Source organism: Anabas testudineus, chromosome 21, assembly GCF_900324465.2.
Source record: "Anabas testudineus chromosome 21, fAnaTes1.2, whole genome shotgun sequence".
NCBI lineage: Eukaryota > Metazoa > Chordata > Actinopteri > Anabantiformes > Anabantidae > Anabas > Anabas testudineus.
The window spans coordinates 10,727,736-10,746,448 of record NC_046629.1 but is presented as its reverse complement, the minus strand read 5'-3'; the positions used below and the strand labels follow the sequence as shown (position 1 = coordinate 10,746,448).

Below are 18,713 nucleotides of genomic sequence, written 5' to 3'. Positions count from 1 at the left end.
TTTTGGCTTTGAGTTTTCTCTGTTTCCATTTGTTGGTAAAAAGACTAACATGGAAAACACAAAGATCAGAGAAAGGTCTAACAAAAGATACAGAGATGAGCCACAAACGACCACGATTAATTCCGATCAAAGGGGCAGAAATGCTAAAACATGGAGGAAGAAAGAATGTGCTTATGATCTAAACCACACAAGGACGTCTGTGAAGCATCGTAGATGTGATGTAATTCCGGCTAACAGGTAATTTTCACTGGTGATGTAACTGTACACCTCTGAACTGAAATGCTTTAAAACTAACTGGGACAAACTTCATCATGCAGCAAGAAAATATTCCACATCACACTGCAAACAAAAGCACTTCACTACAGATGGAATATGGTTATGGATGGAATCATTCTCAAAGTAAATGAATTTCTACATTTCTACAAACAAAAACATGCATATTTCAGTGACCTTTTTCTCCAAAATGAGTAAAAAAATATGACTGTGGTGAACTTAGGGGCACTGTTCCAGATGAAACACCACCCTCCAACAGAGAGGGCATTACAGAAGGATGATAAATCCAGAGCAGACAATAAGAGACAGACAAACAAAGGTCATATTCTAATGGCATTGCTTTTAACAAATGGATCTTGGATACTTTGGGGTGTTGTCTAAACAACATGCTACATTCAGAAAAATGTTTTACCTGAAAATAAAATATACTATTTATATAGATTGTTTTGTACCATGGCATTTTGCTGCCACCGTGACAAAACGTTTACTGTTTCTCATTACAACAAGATAATTCTCACATTATTATAGCATACAGTCCTATTGTTGTTATTCTATGCTGCTATAAGCATAAAACACACACAACTGAGATGATGTAGCCTAGAGCAGTTACAATTATGAATAATAATTCAATAAAATTCACAGAGTTGATGCAAATAAAAATTATGGAAATATTTGTACTCACAGTGCACCTGTAAGGTGAGGAGCAGGGTTTCTGCTTTGGACAGAGCTGAGCTGGTGACAACACAAAGCACCGGTTGTTGGTTGATATCTCTGGTAGGTACCCCAAACAGAGAGCTCACTGTGGTAGTTGTACCATCAGCATGTTGGGTGCTGTTGGTTATTGCCTTCACTTTTTCTGACAGAGTACTATAGGTCCACTTCACTTCTGCAGGAGGTCTGGAACCAGCAGCGGTACAGGTAGCGAGTAAATCTTCTTCATTACCCATTAATGGATGGTAATTCTTTACGCTTGTGATCGGAGCCACTACAAGAATTACCAAACACAAAACAGTTAATCTGCAAGTATCTTGTTTTAATCTTGTAAAAACTCAACTACTTTCTACAACAATGTTTTGTATCATACCCAACACATTTAGAGGTATCGCTGTCCTGTGATTTCCACTGGGGAACAAAGTGAATATGCAGGAATAGCTGCCTTCATCCAACAATGTGACATCAGATAACTGGAGGGATCCATTGTGAGCATCAAAGTTCCCAATAAACTTAAATCGCCTATCATTTCCATTGACATAGGTTGATCCACTGGACGTGACTGTAAAGAAATTGTCATTGACTGGTTTCCCTCTGGTCATCCTCTGCCATGAAATCTGGGTGAGGAGCTCCGTGGTATCAGTGAGTTTACAGGGTAAGATAGCAGTTTCTCCCAGGACAACTGTGGCATTTCCTCCAATCACCTGGAGAGCTGTAAAGCACATAAAAACTCATCAGACCCAAATGTAAATAAAAGCAGACATTTAACCACATTTAAAAGCTCCTCTGTCCAGCCAACACTCTGTGTAGTGGGTGTGAGGGATTGTCCAGGATTGAGAGGAGTTTGGACAGCATCCTCCTCTGAGCTACAACATGCAGAGGGTCCAGCTCCACCCCTCGAACAGAGCCAGCTCTCCTGATTAGTTTGTTCAGCCTGTTAGTTTCTGCCACGTTCATGTTGCGGCCCCAGCAGACCACAGCATAAAAGATGACACTGAAACCACAGACTCATAGAACATCAGCAGCATGGTGCTGCAGACGTTGAAGGACCTGAGTCTCCTCAGAAAGTACATCCACCTTTGAACTCTTTTGTACAAGGCCGCTGAGTTCTTAGTCCAGTCCAGTTTGTTGTCCAAGTGCACTCCCAGGTATTTGTACTCGGATACAACCTCCACCTCCTCCCCCTGTATAGAAAGAGGGGTGACGGTCCAGTCCATCACCAGCTCCTTTGTTTTATTGGTGTTGAAGATGGTTGAGTCCACACCAGTCCACAAAACTGTCCACCACTCTCTAGTACTCTGGATGTCTCCACCCTGAATACATCCTACAACTGCAGAGTCATCAGAGAACTTCTGAAGATGACAGGACTCTGAGTTGTACCTGAAGTTATAGGTATACAGGGTGAAGAGGAATGGAGACAGAACTGTCCCCTGTGATGCACCTGTACTACAGACCACAGTGTCAGACACACAGTTCTGCAGGTGGACGTACTGTGGACGGTTAGTGAGGTAGTCCATGATCCACTAAATCAAAGGAGTGTTAACCTGCATGTTTTTTAATTTCTCTCCCAGCAGTGCAGAGAGCGGGTGTTAAATGCACTGGAGAAATAAAAAAAACATAATCCTCACAAAGCCCCCCAGGCTTGTCCAGGTGGGTGTAAGTGTGATAAAGCAGATGTATGATGGCGTCATCCATTCGAAGATGGGGTTGATAGGCAAACTGGAAGCGAAGGTTTGACCAGAGGCTGGAGGGAGTCCAGGATCAGTCTCTCAAAAGGCTTCATAATATGTGAGGTTAGAACCACTGGTCTGTAGTCATTAAGGACTCTGGGATGTGGTGTCTTACGGGAACTGGGCACCACTTTTTCCACCCAGTGATGATTTCTGAAGACTTCACCGTAGTTATTGAAACAAGTCACTTCCTGACATTTTACAGACCAAACACGTTAAATGAGAAAATATCCATTGAGATGTAAAATAATGAGTCTCAACTTTATTTTCATAAACATACCAGGTATTTTACTGAAGGATGTTAATTATCACACAAATCTTTAATGCACTAAGCAGTTAATTTATAACTGTAACAAAGCTGATTATAAAGGGAATAGAAAGCTACTATAAAACCAAACAGCTGTGTACATTATTTGAATAAATACATTAAGCAGAGGGAGATACAGCTGGCTCCAACCAGTCTCTGTTTATCTTAAAAAAAACCAATATTTGGAGTTCCCCTAAACTTCTGCACTTATCTATTTTTTTTATCTTTCTTTAGAAGATCCAAGTCGTCCAAGTTTAGTCACGACAGTTTTATATGGGCTATTAAATGCAGTCTACATAATAAAAGTGATTTGCATATTCTAGCTAATGCTAAACCACCAACTGAAACCATCTGCTCAGCTTGGACAAAGACCAAACCTTAAACCTATTTTTACAAATTCAATTAAAATAAATTAAATGTTAGAAGTGACCTTTGTCATATTACTACTATCTAAAATGATCTTTTTAGATGGTTCATGAATCCATCCATATGTTTTAAATCCAGCAGCAGTAAAGTAACTGAAAATCATGCACAACAAAGCTCTTTGACAGAGATGAACAGACGTCGTTAACATATAGAAGACTTGTTCTACCTACCTATTGATGATCTGTGCAGGTTAAATAAATCATCCAGGAGCATCAGAGACAGAAGCAGAGACAAAGACCGAGACAAAGACCGACACATAGTGAAGAAAAAGTTCCTCGAAGGAGGCACGAAAACAGGATGTGTTCATATTCAGCCATTCATTTCATCGAAAATTTCCAATGTGTATATCCATAACGATTTGACGGTTTGGCAGGAATTAGACAAAACTTCCACAAAGAGACAACGTGCCGTAGTTCGTCTTCTTCTTTTTCTTCTGGGATAGCCGGAACCCATTACTGCCACCTGTAGGAAGCTTAGGCTATTGCGTTGCCTTTTTCAAATTCTCGTGAAGAGTCCAGTCTTTCTTAAAAAGTTAAAGACACGTCTTCTATCCAAGCCTCTACTATTTAAAATATGACATCCTGAGGTCCTCCATCATGACTTCCCTTTCCAGACTCTGTCTCCTACATCTCAGTATAACATGTTCCACTGTTTCCGGCTCCTGACAGTCTCTGCACATCCTGTTTCATGTTTTCCTTTTTAATGTAAAGTGCTGTTCAAAGGACAGGGCCCTATTTGTAAAGTGGTGAAAACCACGTCTTCCTGTCTGTGTGTCCCACCCTCTGTCCACTCCCACTTTCCTCTGTATCCTACCCACATGCCTGCCCTTCCTCTCCTGGTCCCAGCAACGCTGCCACTTTCTATTTATCTCTCTCCAAACAATACTCTTCCCGTCAGACTTTGTCAAGTTAATGTCGATGTCTATGGGTTTTTCTCATTTCCAGTTATACCTGTATGAACAGACGCCCAAACAAATCTAATTCTCACACCCTGACTTACAGTTTCTGAATATAATGACAGCAGTGTTAACAGCAGGTCCTGCCTGTTCTTAGATGAACTGAACCTAATGCTGTACAAAACAAAAGCAGAATCACTGCATATAAAACCTGATCTGGCTTAGCTTGCCTTATCCACACCAATGTTAATACAACTGCGTACATCTCCACTGAATACACACTCAAATCATCTGATGTTCTTTTATTCATGCCTATATAGCCCTTTAAAATTCATCCAATAATTAACTAAGAGCTGTTTTCTCCATAAGCACAATAACATTTCCCCTATTTTCACCTACAGAGCAAACACAGGGGACGTACTGGTTGCACTGGTGCATAGTCTTAGTGCTCTGGATTGAACAATGTCAAGAGCTTTCAATCTGGTTTTAGCTGCTGAACCATACACAATACTCCCATAACCTAAACGAGACCTTATTAAAGCTTTATACATATATCTCAGTAAAAGAACAACTGTTCCCCATTCCAGCCCTACAAGACACCTCATCACAAAGCGTTCAGTCCTGCCATCTTCAGAATTTCTCTGATGACTCTGCAGTTGTAAGATATATTCAGGGTGGGGACGTCACAGAGTACCGGGGAGTGGTGGACAGTTTTGTGGACTGGTGTGGACTCAACTATCTTCAACCGAACATCAATAAAACAAAGGAGCTGGACATGGACAACAAACTGGACTGGACTAAGAACTCAGCAGCTCTGTACAAAAAGGCTCAGAGCTAGATGTACTTACTGAGGAGACTCAGGTCCTCTCGTCTGCAGCACCACGCTGCGGATGTTCAATGAGTCTGTTGTTCCAGTGTAATCTTCTATGCTGTGGTCTGCTGGGGCCGCAACATGAAGGTGGTAGCAAACACTAACAGGCTGAACACACTGATCAGGAGGGCTGGCTCTGTTCTGGGGGTGGAGCTGGACCCACAGAGAACCACAGGAGGTTCTTTGTACCTGTGGCGATCAAACTGGACAACCCACCCAGTTTTGAGTGGGTTGTTCGAATTTGAGTTTGAATTGTTTTGTAGGCAAAACAATTTCAAACTTTTTTGAATCTTGAAGTCTTCCCACGATCCCATATGATGGAGTAAGTAGACAGTCCAGAGGTAGCTGGTTGAGAGTGGAGTGTCACAAGTGGGGGAAGGGATGAACGGAAACTAAATTTATTTATAGAAAAGTACACAAAATGGGGAACTAAGGGGGGGTCAAGAGGGGAGAGGGGAACATAGGTGGAGCCAATGTACGATCAAGAGCTGGGAGAATAGGGAGAGAAGTGGCTGGTGGGTGAAGACCAGAAGGAGAGGGAGAGGAAGAACTGGGGAAATCCAAAGCTGGCCGGGTGCCAGGCTGAAACTGGGACATGGAGAGGGCGACAACAGGAAGGAGATCACATAAGTAGAGAGGGAAACAGGCAGGAAGACCAGAGGCTGTGACAAAAGCAGAGGGAAACACTTCACAATTCATTAACAGTGGGAATGCAAGAAATTAAACATGATAATAACACTAATAACTTCAAATCTTCAGAAGCAGGATAAGATAAGTATCTGTAAAATCCTTGGAGTTTCATTAAAGTTTCATTAACTTTAGGTAATACTGAGTCTAACAGACACTCTATTAATGACTGGTTCTTTAGATGTTACCTGAAACACGTACAGTAATGGATTCTTGTGTACAGTGATGCATAGTACTTGTGCTAGATACAACAGAAAAGCCATCTAAAGTTACAGCGTGAAATATGATAAACATGGCCCCCCACTTCATCCTCCAGCATCTGGATACTGTTTGTGGACTTCAGTTCTGCCATCTCTGCTCCAAGACAAGACTCCCAGCTGAACGTGCTAAACTCACTGTGCAGGTGGATCACAGACAGACTGCAATTCTTGAGGCTGGGGAAGCATGTCTGGGACTCCCCAACCATCACCCTTCCGCTAAGGATGCGTCCTCTCTCGTCTGTTATGCTCCCTGTATACCACCAGCTGCACATCTGAACACCAGTCTGTCAAAATCATGATGTTTGCAGATGACATCACTCTCATTGGCCTCATCTTTGATAGAGACTAGTTGTCTCTGAAGCAGATTTTAGTTAGTGATGGATCATTTCTTTGCTTAAAAATAATAAATAAACAAATCAATCAATAATTTTAGTATTGTAGTATAAGTATACATTAAATAAAAAAGTTGACAGCATATGTGTCATATAGCAAAGATATTGTCTACATTAGAGTTTTGTTTACTTTCTTTTCAAGTCTTTTCATTTTTCATACTTACTATGTGCATTTACTTGGTTTACTTTCTAAAGACTCCTAATTTAGAGTAATCACTTTACTATGTTGTCTTTCCATGTTCAAATTCAAAGGGCTCTGATGTCTGAGAGTGACCGAGTTTCTTGTCTGTGTGTGCTACATGATCCTCTGCTTTTATCTACAGCATCACAGCAGGAAAACAGTTAGAGTTTATCTTATATCAGTTAGAACTGTTAAAAAGCGAGTCACAAAAAAACAACTGAGCAGAAGTCAGTTAAGCCAAACCTGCCCCTGTCATTCAAACTACGTGTGAGTGTAGGTATCAGTGAGGTTTCTAGTGTATGTTGGCCTATGATCATAACAAGACATGCAGCCCTAAAAGAAAATGAAAACTATACTGTTATACAACACCTTAACAAGAAATCAGCTTAAAAGAAAAGTGTCTGAGTCTGCTGAAGGTTTGAGGGTAACGGTACATTTTTGAAACACTGAAAAAAAAGCACCATTGTAATGTAAAAAGAATGATTAAATTTGTTTTTATTTATTGAAATACTGAATATACTACATTAATTAGAGAGATAGTTATTTAGTTATTTGCTGTTTGCCATTGACATACCAAGTAGGCTGTCCCAGTCGTGAGGCCATGGATTTTTGTGTTGTTACACCCAATTACTAATACCTACATCAAACACGATCATACCTACATCTCTACAACCTCTGGCGTCGCATTCTTTCTCCCTGCTCTTCTTCAGGTGAGCTGGAAGATGTCCGGACTTTCCGCATCTTCTCAAGTGTGCCTTCTCCTGTAATGGATGGAAACCTATCAATTAATTAATTAACTAACTAAATACTTACATTAAATGTGCAGCACTACTGTAGTTGGTACCTTGAATGTTTCTTGAAGTACCACCATGCTCCAACACCAATGGCAATCAGTAAAAGCAACAGAGAGAATAAGACCCAGCAAGCAGTGCAGGTTCCTGTAGAGTATCAATTATTTTTATAATTTTTAAGATGAAATATTGATTTACACTGCTATTTAATGTACTTAAATCTAATGCATAGTTATGAAATCCCCCATGTTCGCATCTAAGCCCATATTTATAATGGAATTACATAATCACCTGGAGGAGTCAGTTAATTCACTCTGTGGCCGACTTAAAGGTAGGAAGACTACTTCTAGCAAAGAGTGAAGAACACCTTAATAAGCAGGAACAAATAATAATAAGACAAATATCATCAACCACACCTTTGAGTTGAAGCTAAACTGTAAAATGTCCTAGTGGCCAGAAACACGACTGCAAATGATCATTGTAAGACCTGATGTGTAAAGAAGTCTGTTACCCAAGTAACTTAAAAGGTTGTGATATTTCCAATTTATTTTAGGTTTATATGGTTTGATTTTTTATTTTAACTACAAAACAGTTACTTACTCTTACTTTACTAACAGACCTTTTTCATGGTCATTTAAAGGAAAAGCAGAAGTTAAACACATTTAGTTAAAAATGGTTCGGTTCAGACCCAGAGAGGGAGATTGCACTGCACCTTGACCTTAAAAGAGTTTCCTGTTTCAACATGGCAAAAACTTCTTTAAATTTGAGAAAAACAGCAAAACATTGTCTGTGTGCTTTCTTTCTTTAAACTGCAATATATAATAAAATGCTGTGCTAACATGTACACTTGTGCTGAGTCCAAATATATGCAACCTTACAGCAATTCTAACAAAACACAGAACGTGAATAAAATAAAAAAATAACGTAGACTTTGACAAGTGGTAATAAAATACTGCGCTAATAAGTATTTTTGTTGTTTCCTAGTTTCTGAGAAATCTTAGGAGGTTTCTTGTCCTTACAGGCCCTGATATAGAAAAGGATACCTGACAGGAAAACTGAGCTCACCTGAAGTGACATACACATAGAGTTGACCATGTTTCCTTCCATATAGGTTTGATGCTTCACACTTATAGAGGCCATTCAGATCAGAGGTAATGCTCAGTAACTGCAGCTTTGCACCGTCCACTCTGACAGCAGACGGAGGCCATGACTGTCCAGATCTGAAACAGACAAGACACATGAAATATGTAAAATGAAGAGCAGAGGAGGTAAAGAACAGAAAATAAATGTGCCAACAAGTTGAATAGCTGATTAATTTTTTGTTCTTAGGTGAAGTGTTTTCCTGATTTAATCTTGTTGTTGCAACACTAACATGTTATATCTCTATATACATATATAACATTTACTGAGAAATAAAACAAGAAGACACTAAAGAACAAATTAGACTATGAAACTGCAGGCAGCAGGCAGACGTTGCTGATATGAACGTTACTATTAAATACAAAGTTAACTGGGAAACAACTACAACCGAATAAAGTTTCAGTTATAACCTCACTTACTGACATAATGTCTTTTTTGGTCTGGATTTTAAATGTGTTTAAATAATAGATAGATGACAGATCAGTTTCTGTTTTGGTTGGTTTCATTGTACTGTTTATGTCAACATCAGTGTTGCAAGGCATTACATTTTAATACAGGTGAGCATTAATATTAACATTGTGCTGTCCACCTAACAACCCTGTCACACTTCTCTAATGAATGCATCTAAACTATTTTCTCTTTTTACACAAAAGTGCTTTACAAACCTACTCAGGGTAACAGAGGTACAGTCAGCTGTTGATTTTATTAATTCTGTATTATGTACATGTCCACAGCAAAACGTTATTCACAGATTAACTCCAGTCTTCACAAATTTAGTTTTTCCCAACAGAAGTTGGTATGAATACAACTCAAAACCTCCTGATTGTGAACAATAAAATAATTCCAGTCTTCCACTTATTGAAAAGCATTAAATAATTGCTGATATTTTAATACTGTTTGTGAAACCAGTATGCTGAATGCGTCCAAGTGTGAGACAACTCAACTAAACCTGAATAATCAGATGCGGATAAAAAATATAACTTGCACAACAAGATCGTAAGACTGACTGATCAGTTTAGTTGTGCTGACATATGTGGGATTTAATTCAATTATAAATACACTGTACTTCTTCAAACTATTTTAACCCTCAACAACTGATGTTGGGAATTTAAAAGAATCTCTCAGCAATAAGTTTTATTGTAACATGTTCTCAGCATATATTTTTTTATGAAATCCTTACAGCTCATTTATCATATCATTATATCATCAGAACAACCTCGGAGAACATACTTAACTAAATACTAAATACTTCATTTGGACTATTCCCATTTCAATTTTAGAATCTACAATTTATACTTATTAAAATGCATTTGGTTTACAGCAAAACTCTTGTATCATTTTACAAATACAAAGCTAGCAACACTTCAGTGTAACTGACAATAATATTGTTTGTCAAATACGTCTCCACTGAAACTGCTTCAAAGTATTGTACCTGCTCCATGTAAAGTTAGCATTTGGGTTGGCTTCAGTCGAACACTCAAATGAGTCTTTAGATATTTCACTAATGTTCACTTCTGTTGGTGAAACTGCAAAAAACAAAGAGAGAAAATGAGCTGTTAATCTTGCAGCAGAGAAAATACAGATGATGTAACTCATCAGCACTGATGAGCTACAGTATGTTGATTAGTTTATAATTAGTTTCAAGGCCATATTGGAAACTTGGACAAAGTTAGGACATTACACCTTTTTTCATGAAAACACAAGGTCAGAGAACGGTCTAACAAAAAGTATAGAGATGAGCCACGATATTCCCTACGAAAGGGATGTAAGTCTGGCTAACAGGTAATCTTCACTGGTGATGTAACTGTACACCTCTAAATTGAAATGTTTTAAAACTAATTGGGACAAACTTCATCATGCAGCAAGTGAATATTCCACATCACACTGCAAACAAAAGCACTTCACTACAGATGGAATATGGTTATGGATGGAATCATTCTCAAAGTGAATGAATTTCTACATTTCTACAAACAAAAACATGCATATTTCAGTGACCTTTTTCTCCAAAATGAGTAAAAAAATATGACTGTGGTGAACTTAGGGGCACTGTTCAGATGAAACACCACCCTGCAACAGAAAGGGCATTACAGATGGAGGATAAGCCCAGAGCAGACACTAAGAGACAAACAAACAAAGGTCATATTCTAATGGCATTGCTGTTTTTCAGAAATGGATCTTGGATACTTTTGGGCTTTGGGGTGTTATCTAAACAAACATGCTGCATTAAGAAAAAGATTTACCTGAAAATCAAAGATACTATTTATAAAGTTGTTTCGACCCAAGGCATTTTTCTGCCCAAAAGGTTTCTGTTTCATTATGGCATACATTCCTATTGTCATTCTATGCTGCTATAAACATAAAACACACACACACACACAACTGCGATGATGTAGCCTGGAGGTGTTCCAATAATAAACAATAAGTTAATGCAAATAAAAATTATGGAAATATTTGTACTCACAGTGCACCTGTAAGGTGAGGGGCAGGGTTTCTGCTTTGGACAAAGCTGAACTGGTGACAACACAAGTCACCGGTTGTTGGTTGATATCTCTGGTAGGTACCCCAAACAGAGAGCTCAGCGTGGTAGTTGTACCATTAGCATGTTGGGTGGTGTTGGTGATTGCCTTCACTTTTTTACTATAGGTCCACTTCACTTCTGCAGGAGGTCTGGAACCAGCAGCGGTACAGGTAGCGAGTAAAACTTCTTCATTACCCATTAAAGGATGGTGATCCTTTACGCTTGTGACTGGAGGCACTACAGGAATTACCAAACACAAAAAGGTTAACCTGCAAGTATCTTGTTTTTAATATTGTAAATACTCAACTACTTTCTACAACAATGTTTTGCATTATACCCAACACATTTAGAGGTATCTCTGTCCTGTGATTTCCACTGGGGAACAAAGTGAATATGCAGGAATAGCTGCCTTCATCCAACAATGTGACTTCAGATAACTGGAGGGATCCATTGTGAGCACTAAAGTTCCCAATGAACTTAAATCGCCTATCATTTCCATTGACATAGTTTGGTCCACTGGACACGACTGTAAAGAAATTGTCATTGACTGGTTTTCCTCTGGTCTTCCTCTGCCATGAAATCTGGGTGAGGGGCTCCGTGGCATCAGTGAGTTTGCAGGGTAAGATAGCAGTTTCTCCTTGGACAACTGTGGCATTTCCTCCAATCACCTGGAGAGCTGTAAAGCACATAAAAACTCATCAGACCCAAATGTAAATAAAAGCAGACATTTAACCACATTAAACAGCAGACTCTGGCCAGAGAGGGAAGAACAACTTCAGCCCAGACCAGCTGATCAACACAAACTTAACACTAGCTTTAGCTCAGTACAGAGTCTATTGGATAAAATAACTAATGCATCAGCACATGACCCTTACTGACTGGGGTTATATCTGAAGACTTCGCCGTAGTTATTAAAACAAGTCACTTTCTTACATTTTACAGACTAAACAAATTAAGTGAGAAAATATTAATTGAGATGTAAAGTAAGGACTCTAAACTGTATAATAATAAACATTCCATGTATTTTACTTTAAATTATATTTACTATCAACCATCAAAATCATACAAATCATCAGTCCACTGAAGCTATGGGTGGTTGTTCCTGCAGCCGTTAATTTAGAACTGTGGTAAAGCTGATTATAAAGGGAATAAAAAGCTATAAACAGCTGTGCGGACTATATAATAATAATAATTATTATATAAATACATTAAGCAGGCTGAAATACAGCTGCCTCCAACCAGTCTGTGTTTATCACATAATTTAAAGATCAGAAATAACACAATATTTAGAGTTCCCCTAAACTACTATTTCCAAGTTACATGTTGTGTGCACTATTATCTAACTCAGAGGTGTCAAACTGGCCCACCAGATCATATCAAATGTGTATAATAGCTGGCCCCCCAGTATGTAGCGCACACAACGCTCATACTACAAATCTCCAAATGCTGTGGTATAATAATAATAATAATAATAATAATAATAATAATAATAATAATAATAATAATAATAATAATAATAATAATAAGAAGAAGAAGAAGAAGAAGAAGAAGAAGAAGAAGAAAACATATTTTCATTTAAAAGGAACTCAACGACTATCGATAGAGACATAATAGTTAATTTTATTTATTCAAAGAAGAAGCGAATAGGCTACCACTGATGTGTTTTATTTCAATTTTAATTTCTTATTTGTTTATAATACTAAGCTTTGCTTGCTCCAGATGCCATGTTTATGCAAAACTAAAGTTCCTTTCCATGTGAAAAGTTTTAACATTACAAATCTGGAGAGATGGGAAAACATGCACAATTACAGTAGTAATGTTTGTACTTTGATGAAAAGTTTTTCTTTTTCTGTCACAGGACGCGTAGAACATATTCTTGTTAAGATTGATACATACATGGATATATAACCATTTAAAAATAAAAAGATTTAAGAAATAATCAGAAAAATATTTTAAATTGTAACAACATTGTCTTCTTGGACTTTCATAAACACCTCTTCTTTAGAGGTTACCTGAAACATTGAATGGATTCTTGTTTACAGTGATGTACAGTATGATAAAAATGAGTGTGAAGGAGTTTATACAGTTAAGTAAAACTGCATGACTGTGGCTTGTGACCAAAGATAGGCGGGTCTGTGAGTAGTCGACCAACTATGGTGGGAAGAAAACAAGAGAGACTGGATTTAAGTGGAAAACCAGATCCAACCACGTCAATGTCTCTCTGAACATAGCAGCTATAAAGTCATTTTACTGACTAACTGTAACTAAAGTAAAACACTGGCACAGGTCATTAAACACTTTGATATATACACGTGAAACACTTGCAAACATACATTAGACATCTTAGTTCATGTGGAGAGTATTTAACTAGAACTAAAATACACTTTTGATGGACAGACGTCGTTAACTCATAGAAGTCTTGTTCTACCTACCTATTGATGATCTGTGCAGGTTCAGAGAAACATTCAGCAGCATCAGAGACAAAAACCGAGACAAAGACCGAGACATAGTAAAGAAAACGTTCCTCAGAGGAGACAAGAAAACAGGATGTGTTCGCATTCAGCCATTTGTTTTACCGCAACTTTCCAGTTTGTACATTGACTCCATGTTACTGGCAAAGACGCGACAGAGAAGCTGTAGAATAACAGGGTCTTTATTAAACTATATTAAAGAGTAAATAAGAGAAAAACCTGGCATCTGGTAGAAATAAGCCGTCGAGGAGGAGGAAATGTAGGCGGAGAGAATATGTAGGGAAATCCGTTAAGAGCCAGAATGAGAGACTCGGAACCTGCAGCTTCAGGGGCGGTGGCGCATCATCACAGACATGTACGCTGCAGTGAGGGCTTTTAAAACTAAACTGTGCCTGTGGGAGAATCACATGCTGCAGGGAAACCTTGGCCATTTTCCCTGCTGCCAAACCATGAAAACGCAGTTCTTTACCAACTTGTTCCCATGCGCAAAGTTTGCTGAAAAACTCAGTGTACTCGGCGCTGCAGCACTTATCTATGTGAGCAACTTTTCTCCTCGATGAAGATGACCAAAACATCTCACAGGAGACGTCTGACTGATGAACACCTTCGCTCGATACTGAGGATTTCCTCAGCTCAAAGCCTGAGCCCAGACATTGATGAACTATCATCCAAGAAGAGATGCCAGCTATCTGGCTTGGGCACATCAGATTAGATCAGTGTGCAGCAAACTGAGCAATTATTAGCGTTTTCTTTATGCACTTTTTCTTGCTACTCCAAGACATGGACTTGAATGGTTGATTGATTTTATTATTGTTATTTTATTTTTAAAATTATTATTATTTATTATTATTTAAATCTTATTTAATAAATGAATGTCATTGATGTTTTTTTTTATTTGAAATTGGTTTTTGCATATCTGGACTATTAAGTCAAATTGTATAGTAATAAGTGTTGCTTGTTCCATATTCAATATTAAAGCAAATCTTGTTTGGGTCCATATTAAAAGGTTCATTTGTTCAATGCTGGCCCGCGACTTTCTTCAAGTTTTACATTTTGGCCCACTGTGTATTTGAGTTTGACACCCCTGGTATAGGGAGAGAGAGAAACAGGAAGAGAGACCAGAGACCGTGACACAAGTAGAGGGAAAGTTAATACTTCACAATTCATTAACAGTGGGACAGAAAGAAATTAAACTCAATAATAACAGTAATAACTCTTGTAAGAGGGAGTTGATGAATATCCTTCCAGAACTGATGGATTTATTTACACAGGAATAGAATAAATGTCCACTGGTTTCAGCAGCAAGTTAGAGCTTTGATTTCAGATCTGTGGTGGATGATCTCTGCAGCAGGATCAGATTGTGTGTGTGTCATTAGCATTAGGTAATACTGGGTGTACGATCAATTAACAGACTGTAACCAATCATTACACCATTAACGATCGGTTAGTGGGGAGTGTCCTCTGGTGGAAAAGAGAAAATTATCCTGTAATGGCAGTTGGCAAGATCCATGCAGTTGCATAGATCATAGTCTAATTATACCTCCTGTTTCATATGTTTGGGGCATTTTTTTTTGCTGTTTATATCAGCATAAATATGCTGTGCTGAGCAACAAACACAGAACAAATGCTAAGACATTTACATTTAGTCATTTAGCAGACGCTTTTGTCCAAAGTGACTTACAAGTGAGGAACAAGGCAAGCAAACAAAATATAAGTCAATGACAAAAAACATCAAAGCAAAGTGCTTTCTGTTTCAAGAGATGTGAGTACGAAGGAAGAAGGAAGATGTGGAAGAGTTCTATTCCCAGCTGTTTTTTAAACATTGCAAGGGAGGTGGCTGATCGTGCAGAGTTTGGCAGCTCATTCCACCATTGTGGGATCACTGAGCGGAAGAGTTTTCCTTGGTGTCGACTGTGTGGTGCTGGTACCACCAGACGTTGTTCACCGGTTGAGCACAGTGGATGGGAGGGGATGTAGACCTGAATGATTGAACTGAGATAAGATGGAGCTGTGGAGTTCACCACTCTGTAGGCAAGAGACAGAGACTGAACTTGATCCTTGAAGCCACATGAAGCCAATGCAAAGATCTGAAGAGCGGTGTGGCATGAGACCTTTTTGGTTGGTTGAAAATTAGGCGTGCTGTCGCATTACTACTACTACACGACCTAGAGACTGTGGCGATGTGTTCTGTGAAGGTCAGTTGATCATCAATGATGACCCACAGGTTTCTGGCCATCTTAGCGGGTACAATCACCGCAGATCCAATATTAATGCTGATGTTATGTTAAAGGTCTGGCAGGGAAGAATAGGACTTCAGTCTTGGGAATGTTAAGTTAAAGGTGTCTTTTTCTTATCCAGGCAGAGATGTTGGTAAAAAAGGGGGTGAAGTCGTCGGCTGTGAGACAGGTAGGTAGTGGAGGTGGGAGTGGATAGAGTAGAGACTTGAAATTGGAGAACAGCTTTCTGGTGTCTGTGGTGTAGCTGAGCTTGTCCTCGTGGTATTCAGTCTTCGTCCTAGTGACAGGGTGAAGACTGAATACTACCAGGAGAGCAGGTTGAGACTTGGATCTGCGCCACTTCCTCTCAGCACTGCTGAGCACCGTGCGTTGTTAACGGATCTGGTCAGTGAGCCACAAGTTAGAAGCTGAAGGACAAGTAACAGAAATACAGAGAACAGCCACAAAACCGTCCTAATTGAAATGCGTCAAAACTAATTAGGACAAGCTTCATCATGCAGCAAGTGAATGTTATACATCACACTGCAAATTTAACAAAAGCACTTCACTACAGTGAGTCAAAGGTTGTTATGGATAGAATAATTGTGTTATTATAATTCAGACAGTAACTGTCACTCTGAGTATGAGGATAAAAAAAGAAATTGGGGAGTGTAAGTGAAAGGGAGTGTAGCATAGTTTGGTGGGAGAGGGCGAAGGACACAGTTCTGATAAATAACTGTGTTTCTGTGTAACCTGAGACTTCACTCCTTGAACTTATGGACTTCCACACCCCTTGCTGTTAGTGTTACGATTCCTCCCTCTGCCCCTGTCTGTTATGTTTGGTTCTGTGTCTCACCCTCCTGCCACACCCACATATGGACTTCCTCATCCCCCACTCTCCACACTCTGGACTAATTACAGACTCGATTCACCTGTTACTCCCTCTGTTTTAAAAGCACCCCTCAGTCCTCAGTTCGGGGCTGGTTTGTCACACATTGCCTTCACCCTGATTTCATTCATGCAGCACACTACTCCTCCTGGTCAGTTCGTTTGTTTGTCTGTTTTTGGTTAGTAGGTTTGATTTGTTTGGTCTGCGTTTATGCAGCATTTTTAGTTGATACTTTGTCCTGTTAGTTTTGTATGTTTTGTTCCTGTTTGCCTGCCTTGCGCAGTGATTTTGGTTTGTCACTTTGTACATTTAGTTTGTTAGTTTCATGTCCGCCTTAGTGCGAGGTTTTTTGTTGGTACTTTGTCTGTTGTCGGTAGAGTTTTAGTTTGAGTTTTGTTTGTGTTTACTCACCGTGTTTTCGGGTCTCTTTCATTTGATACTTTGTCTGTTAGTTTGTGTTAGTTCCCTGTGTGCCCTTCTTTTGTTAATAAATGTATCTTTTTGTTCTTACTCGTTGGTCCCAGTCAGTCAGTTCGTAACAGTTAGGGGTGTAACATTTTGAAAAACTCTTGAAAACTGGCAAAACTGAAACTATTCAAACACAAGTCCACCTGAAACTTTCAGACTCAGACTATTAAAATAAAATAAATAGCCTGAGAGTTTAACCTTGGACCAGCAAACCAAAATCCTCACATACAGCCTGTTTTTAGATTTTTGTAACATTATTTTTTTACTATTTACTACTATTTTACTTTCTTTGTGAAAATAGGAAACATATAGTTCATGTAAGAGAGAGGTGATTGGTGCAGATTTCAGTGGACATGTTGGTAGAGGGAACGGAGGTGATGAGATTGTAATAAGCAGGTTTGTTCTTCAGGACAGAACACAAATGGCTGGTAATGGTTGTAGTGAATACTTCTAGAAGAGGCACAAACATAGGGTGACATATAAGAATGGAGGTAGAAGAGCTCAGGTGGAGAACATCTTGTGCGAATGTTGTAATCTGAAAGAGATTAGTGACTGCAAAGTATTGGTAGGGGAGAGTGTAGCTAGACAACATAGGATGGTGGTGTGTAACACTAGCGAGGAACATGAGATCAGGGAGAAGGGTAGTACTTGGTGTTGGAATGAGGACGTTCCAGCTGTGTATACACAGAAAGAGGAAAGAGGAACAACAAATGAGGAATGTATGCTAGGTTGGACAGTAAGAAAGGAGAGTTGGATTTTTTACAGTTTGGCGTGGATGGAAATATGTACAGCGTGATTAAAGATAGGAATGGAAATGTACTGACAGGTGCCAGGAGCGTGATAGGAAGATGGAAGGAGTAGAGGACTTTGAAGAGTTGATGAAAGTGAAAGAGAACAAAGAGTAGAAGAGGAGACTGTTGTGGAGCAGGAAGTAGCAAAGATTAGTAAGAGTGAAGTGAGAACACTTCCAGTCTTCCACTTTAAATGTTAGATTTAATAAGCTAAATTATTGTTATCTTAACTTTGCTGTTTCAATACAATTTGTTTTCAGTATTTTAAGAACTTAATTTGTGCCAACTGACTTCCCACACTCTGTTTACTTATTTTACGCTTTACTGTGACTGAACATGGTTAAACATCACACATCAGGTTAGTGGGCTGCTCTGGAATAATTTAGACCTCAGTGTTTCTAAATTATAAACCTTATTTCTTATACTGAAATGTTATCGATAAAATACATCCTGTTTATTGTGAAACATGATGAAAACTAAATAGTAACTATTCATTTGAAATATATCATTAAGTAGGAAGTTCCTTCCTAGAGCTATTTTTTTAAACGGAGACAAAACCAACTCTTCAGCTTGAAGTATCTTTGTCCAAATGCTCTCATACCATGAAACCAGACTGAAACCTGAAACCAGTACGTATGTAAAGACATGTTCACCTCAAGCTTTGGGCCTCTGACTTCAATATTGTGAAGCACCCAA

General features: G+C 38.9%; 1 protein-coding gene and 1 long non-coding RNA gene across 4 annotated transcripts in view; one reads left to right on the top strand and one right to left on the bottom strand.

Moving 5' to 3' along the window:
- The window catches only part of LOC113172870 (poliovirus receptor-like), a 45,266-nt gene that overhangs the window by 7,570 nt on the left and 18,983 nt on the right, over window positions 1-18,713 (bottom strand). Inside the window, exons 4-9 of one of the 3 annotated variants that reach the window (XM_026375913.1) lie at window positions 11,520-11,858; window positions 11,126-11,419; window positions 10,097-10,190; window positions 8,590-8,744; window positions 7,578-7,671; window positions 7,393-7,494 (exon numbers count right to left, since the gene is read on the bottom strand). In XM_026375913.1, coding sequence (XP_026231698.1) covers window positions 7,479-7,494; window positions 7,578-7,671; window positions 8,590-8,744; window positions 10,097-10,190; window positions 11,126-11,419; window positions 11,520-11,858 — 992 coding nt within the window. In that variant the 3' untranslated portion in view covers window positions 7,393-7,478. Of the gene's footprint in view, window positions 1-7,392; window positions 7,495-7,577; window positions 7,672-8,589; window positions 8,745-10,096; window positions 10,191-11,125; window positions 11,420-11,519; window positions 11,859-13,614; window positions 13,971-18,713 lie in introns of those variants that run through there. The other 2 variants (XM_026375908.1, XM_026375909.1) reach the window with 2 other exon arrangements.
- On the top strand, window positions 1,100-11,422 carry LOC113172874. Its single transcript, XR_003299791.1, has 2 exons — window positions 1,100-1,146; window positions 11,308-11,422. It is a non-coding gene; the product is annotated as an uncharacterized LOC113172874 (long non-coding RNA).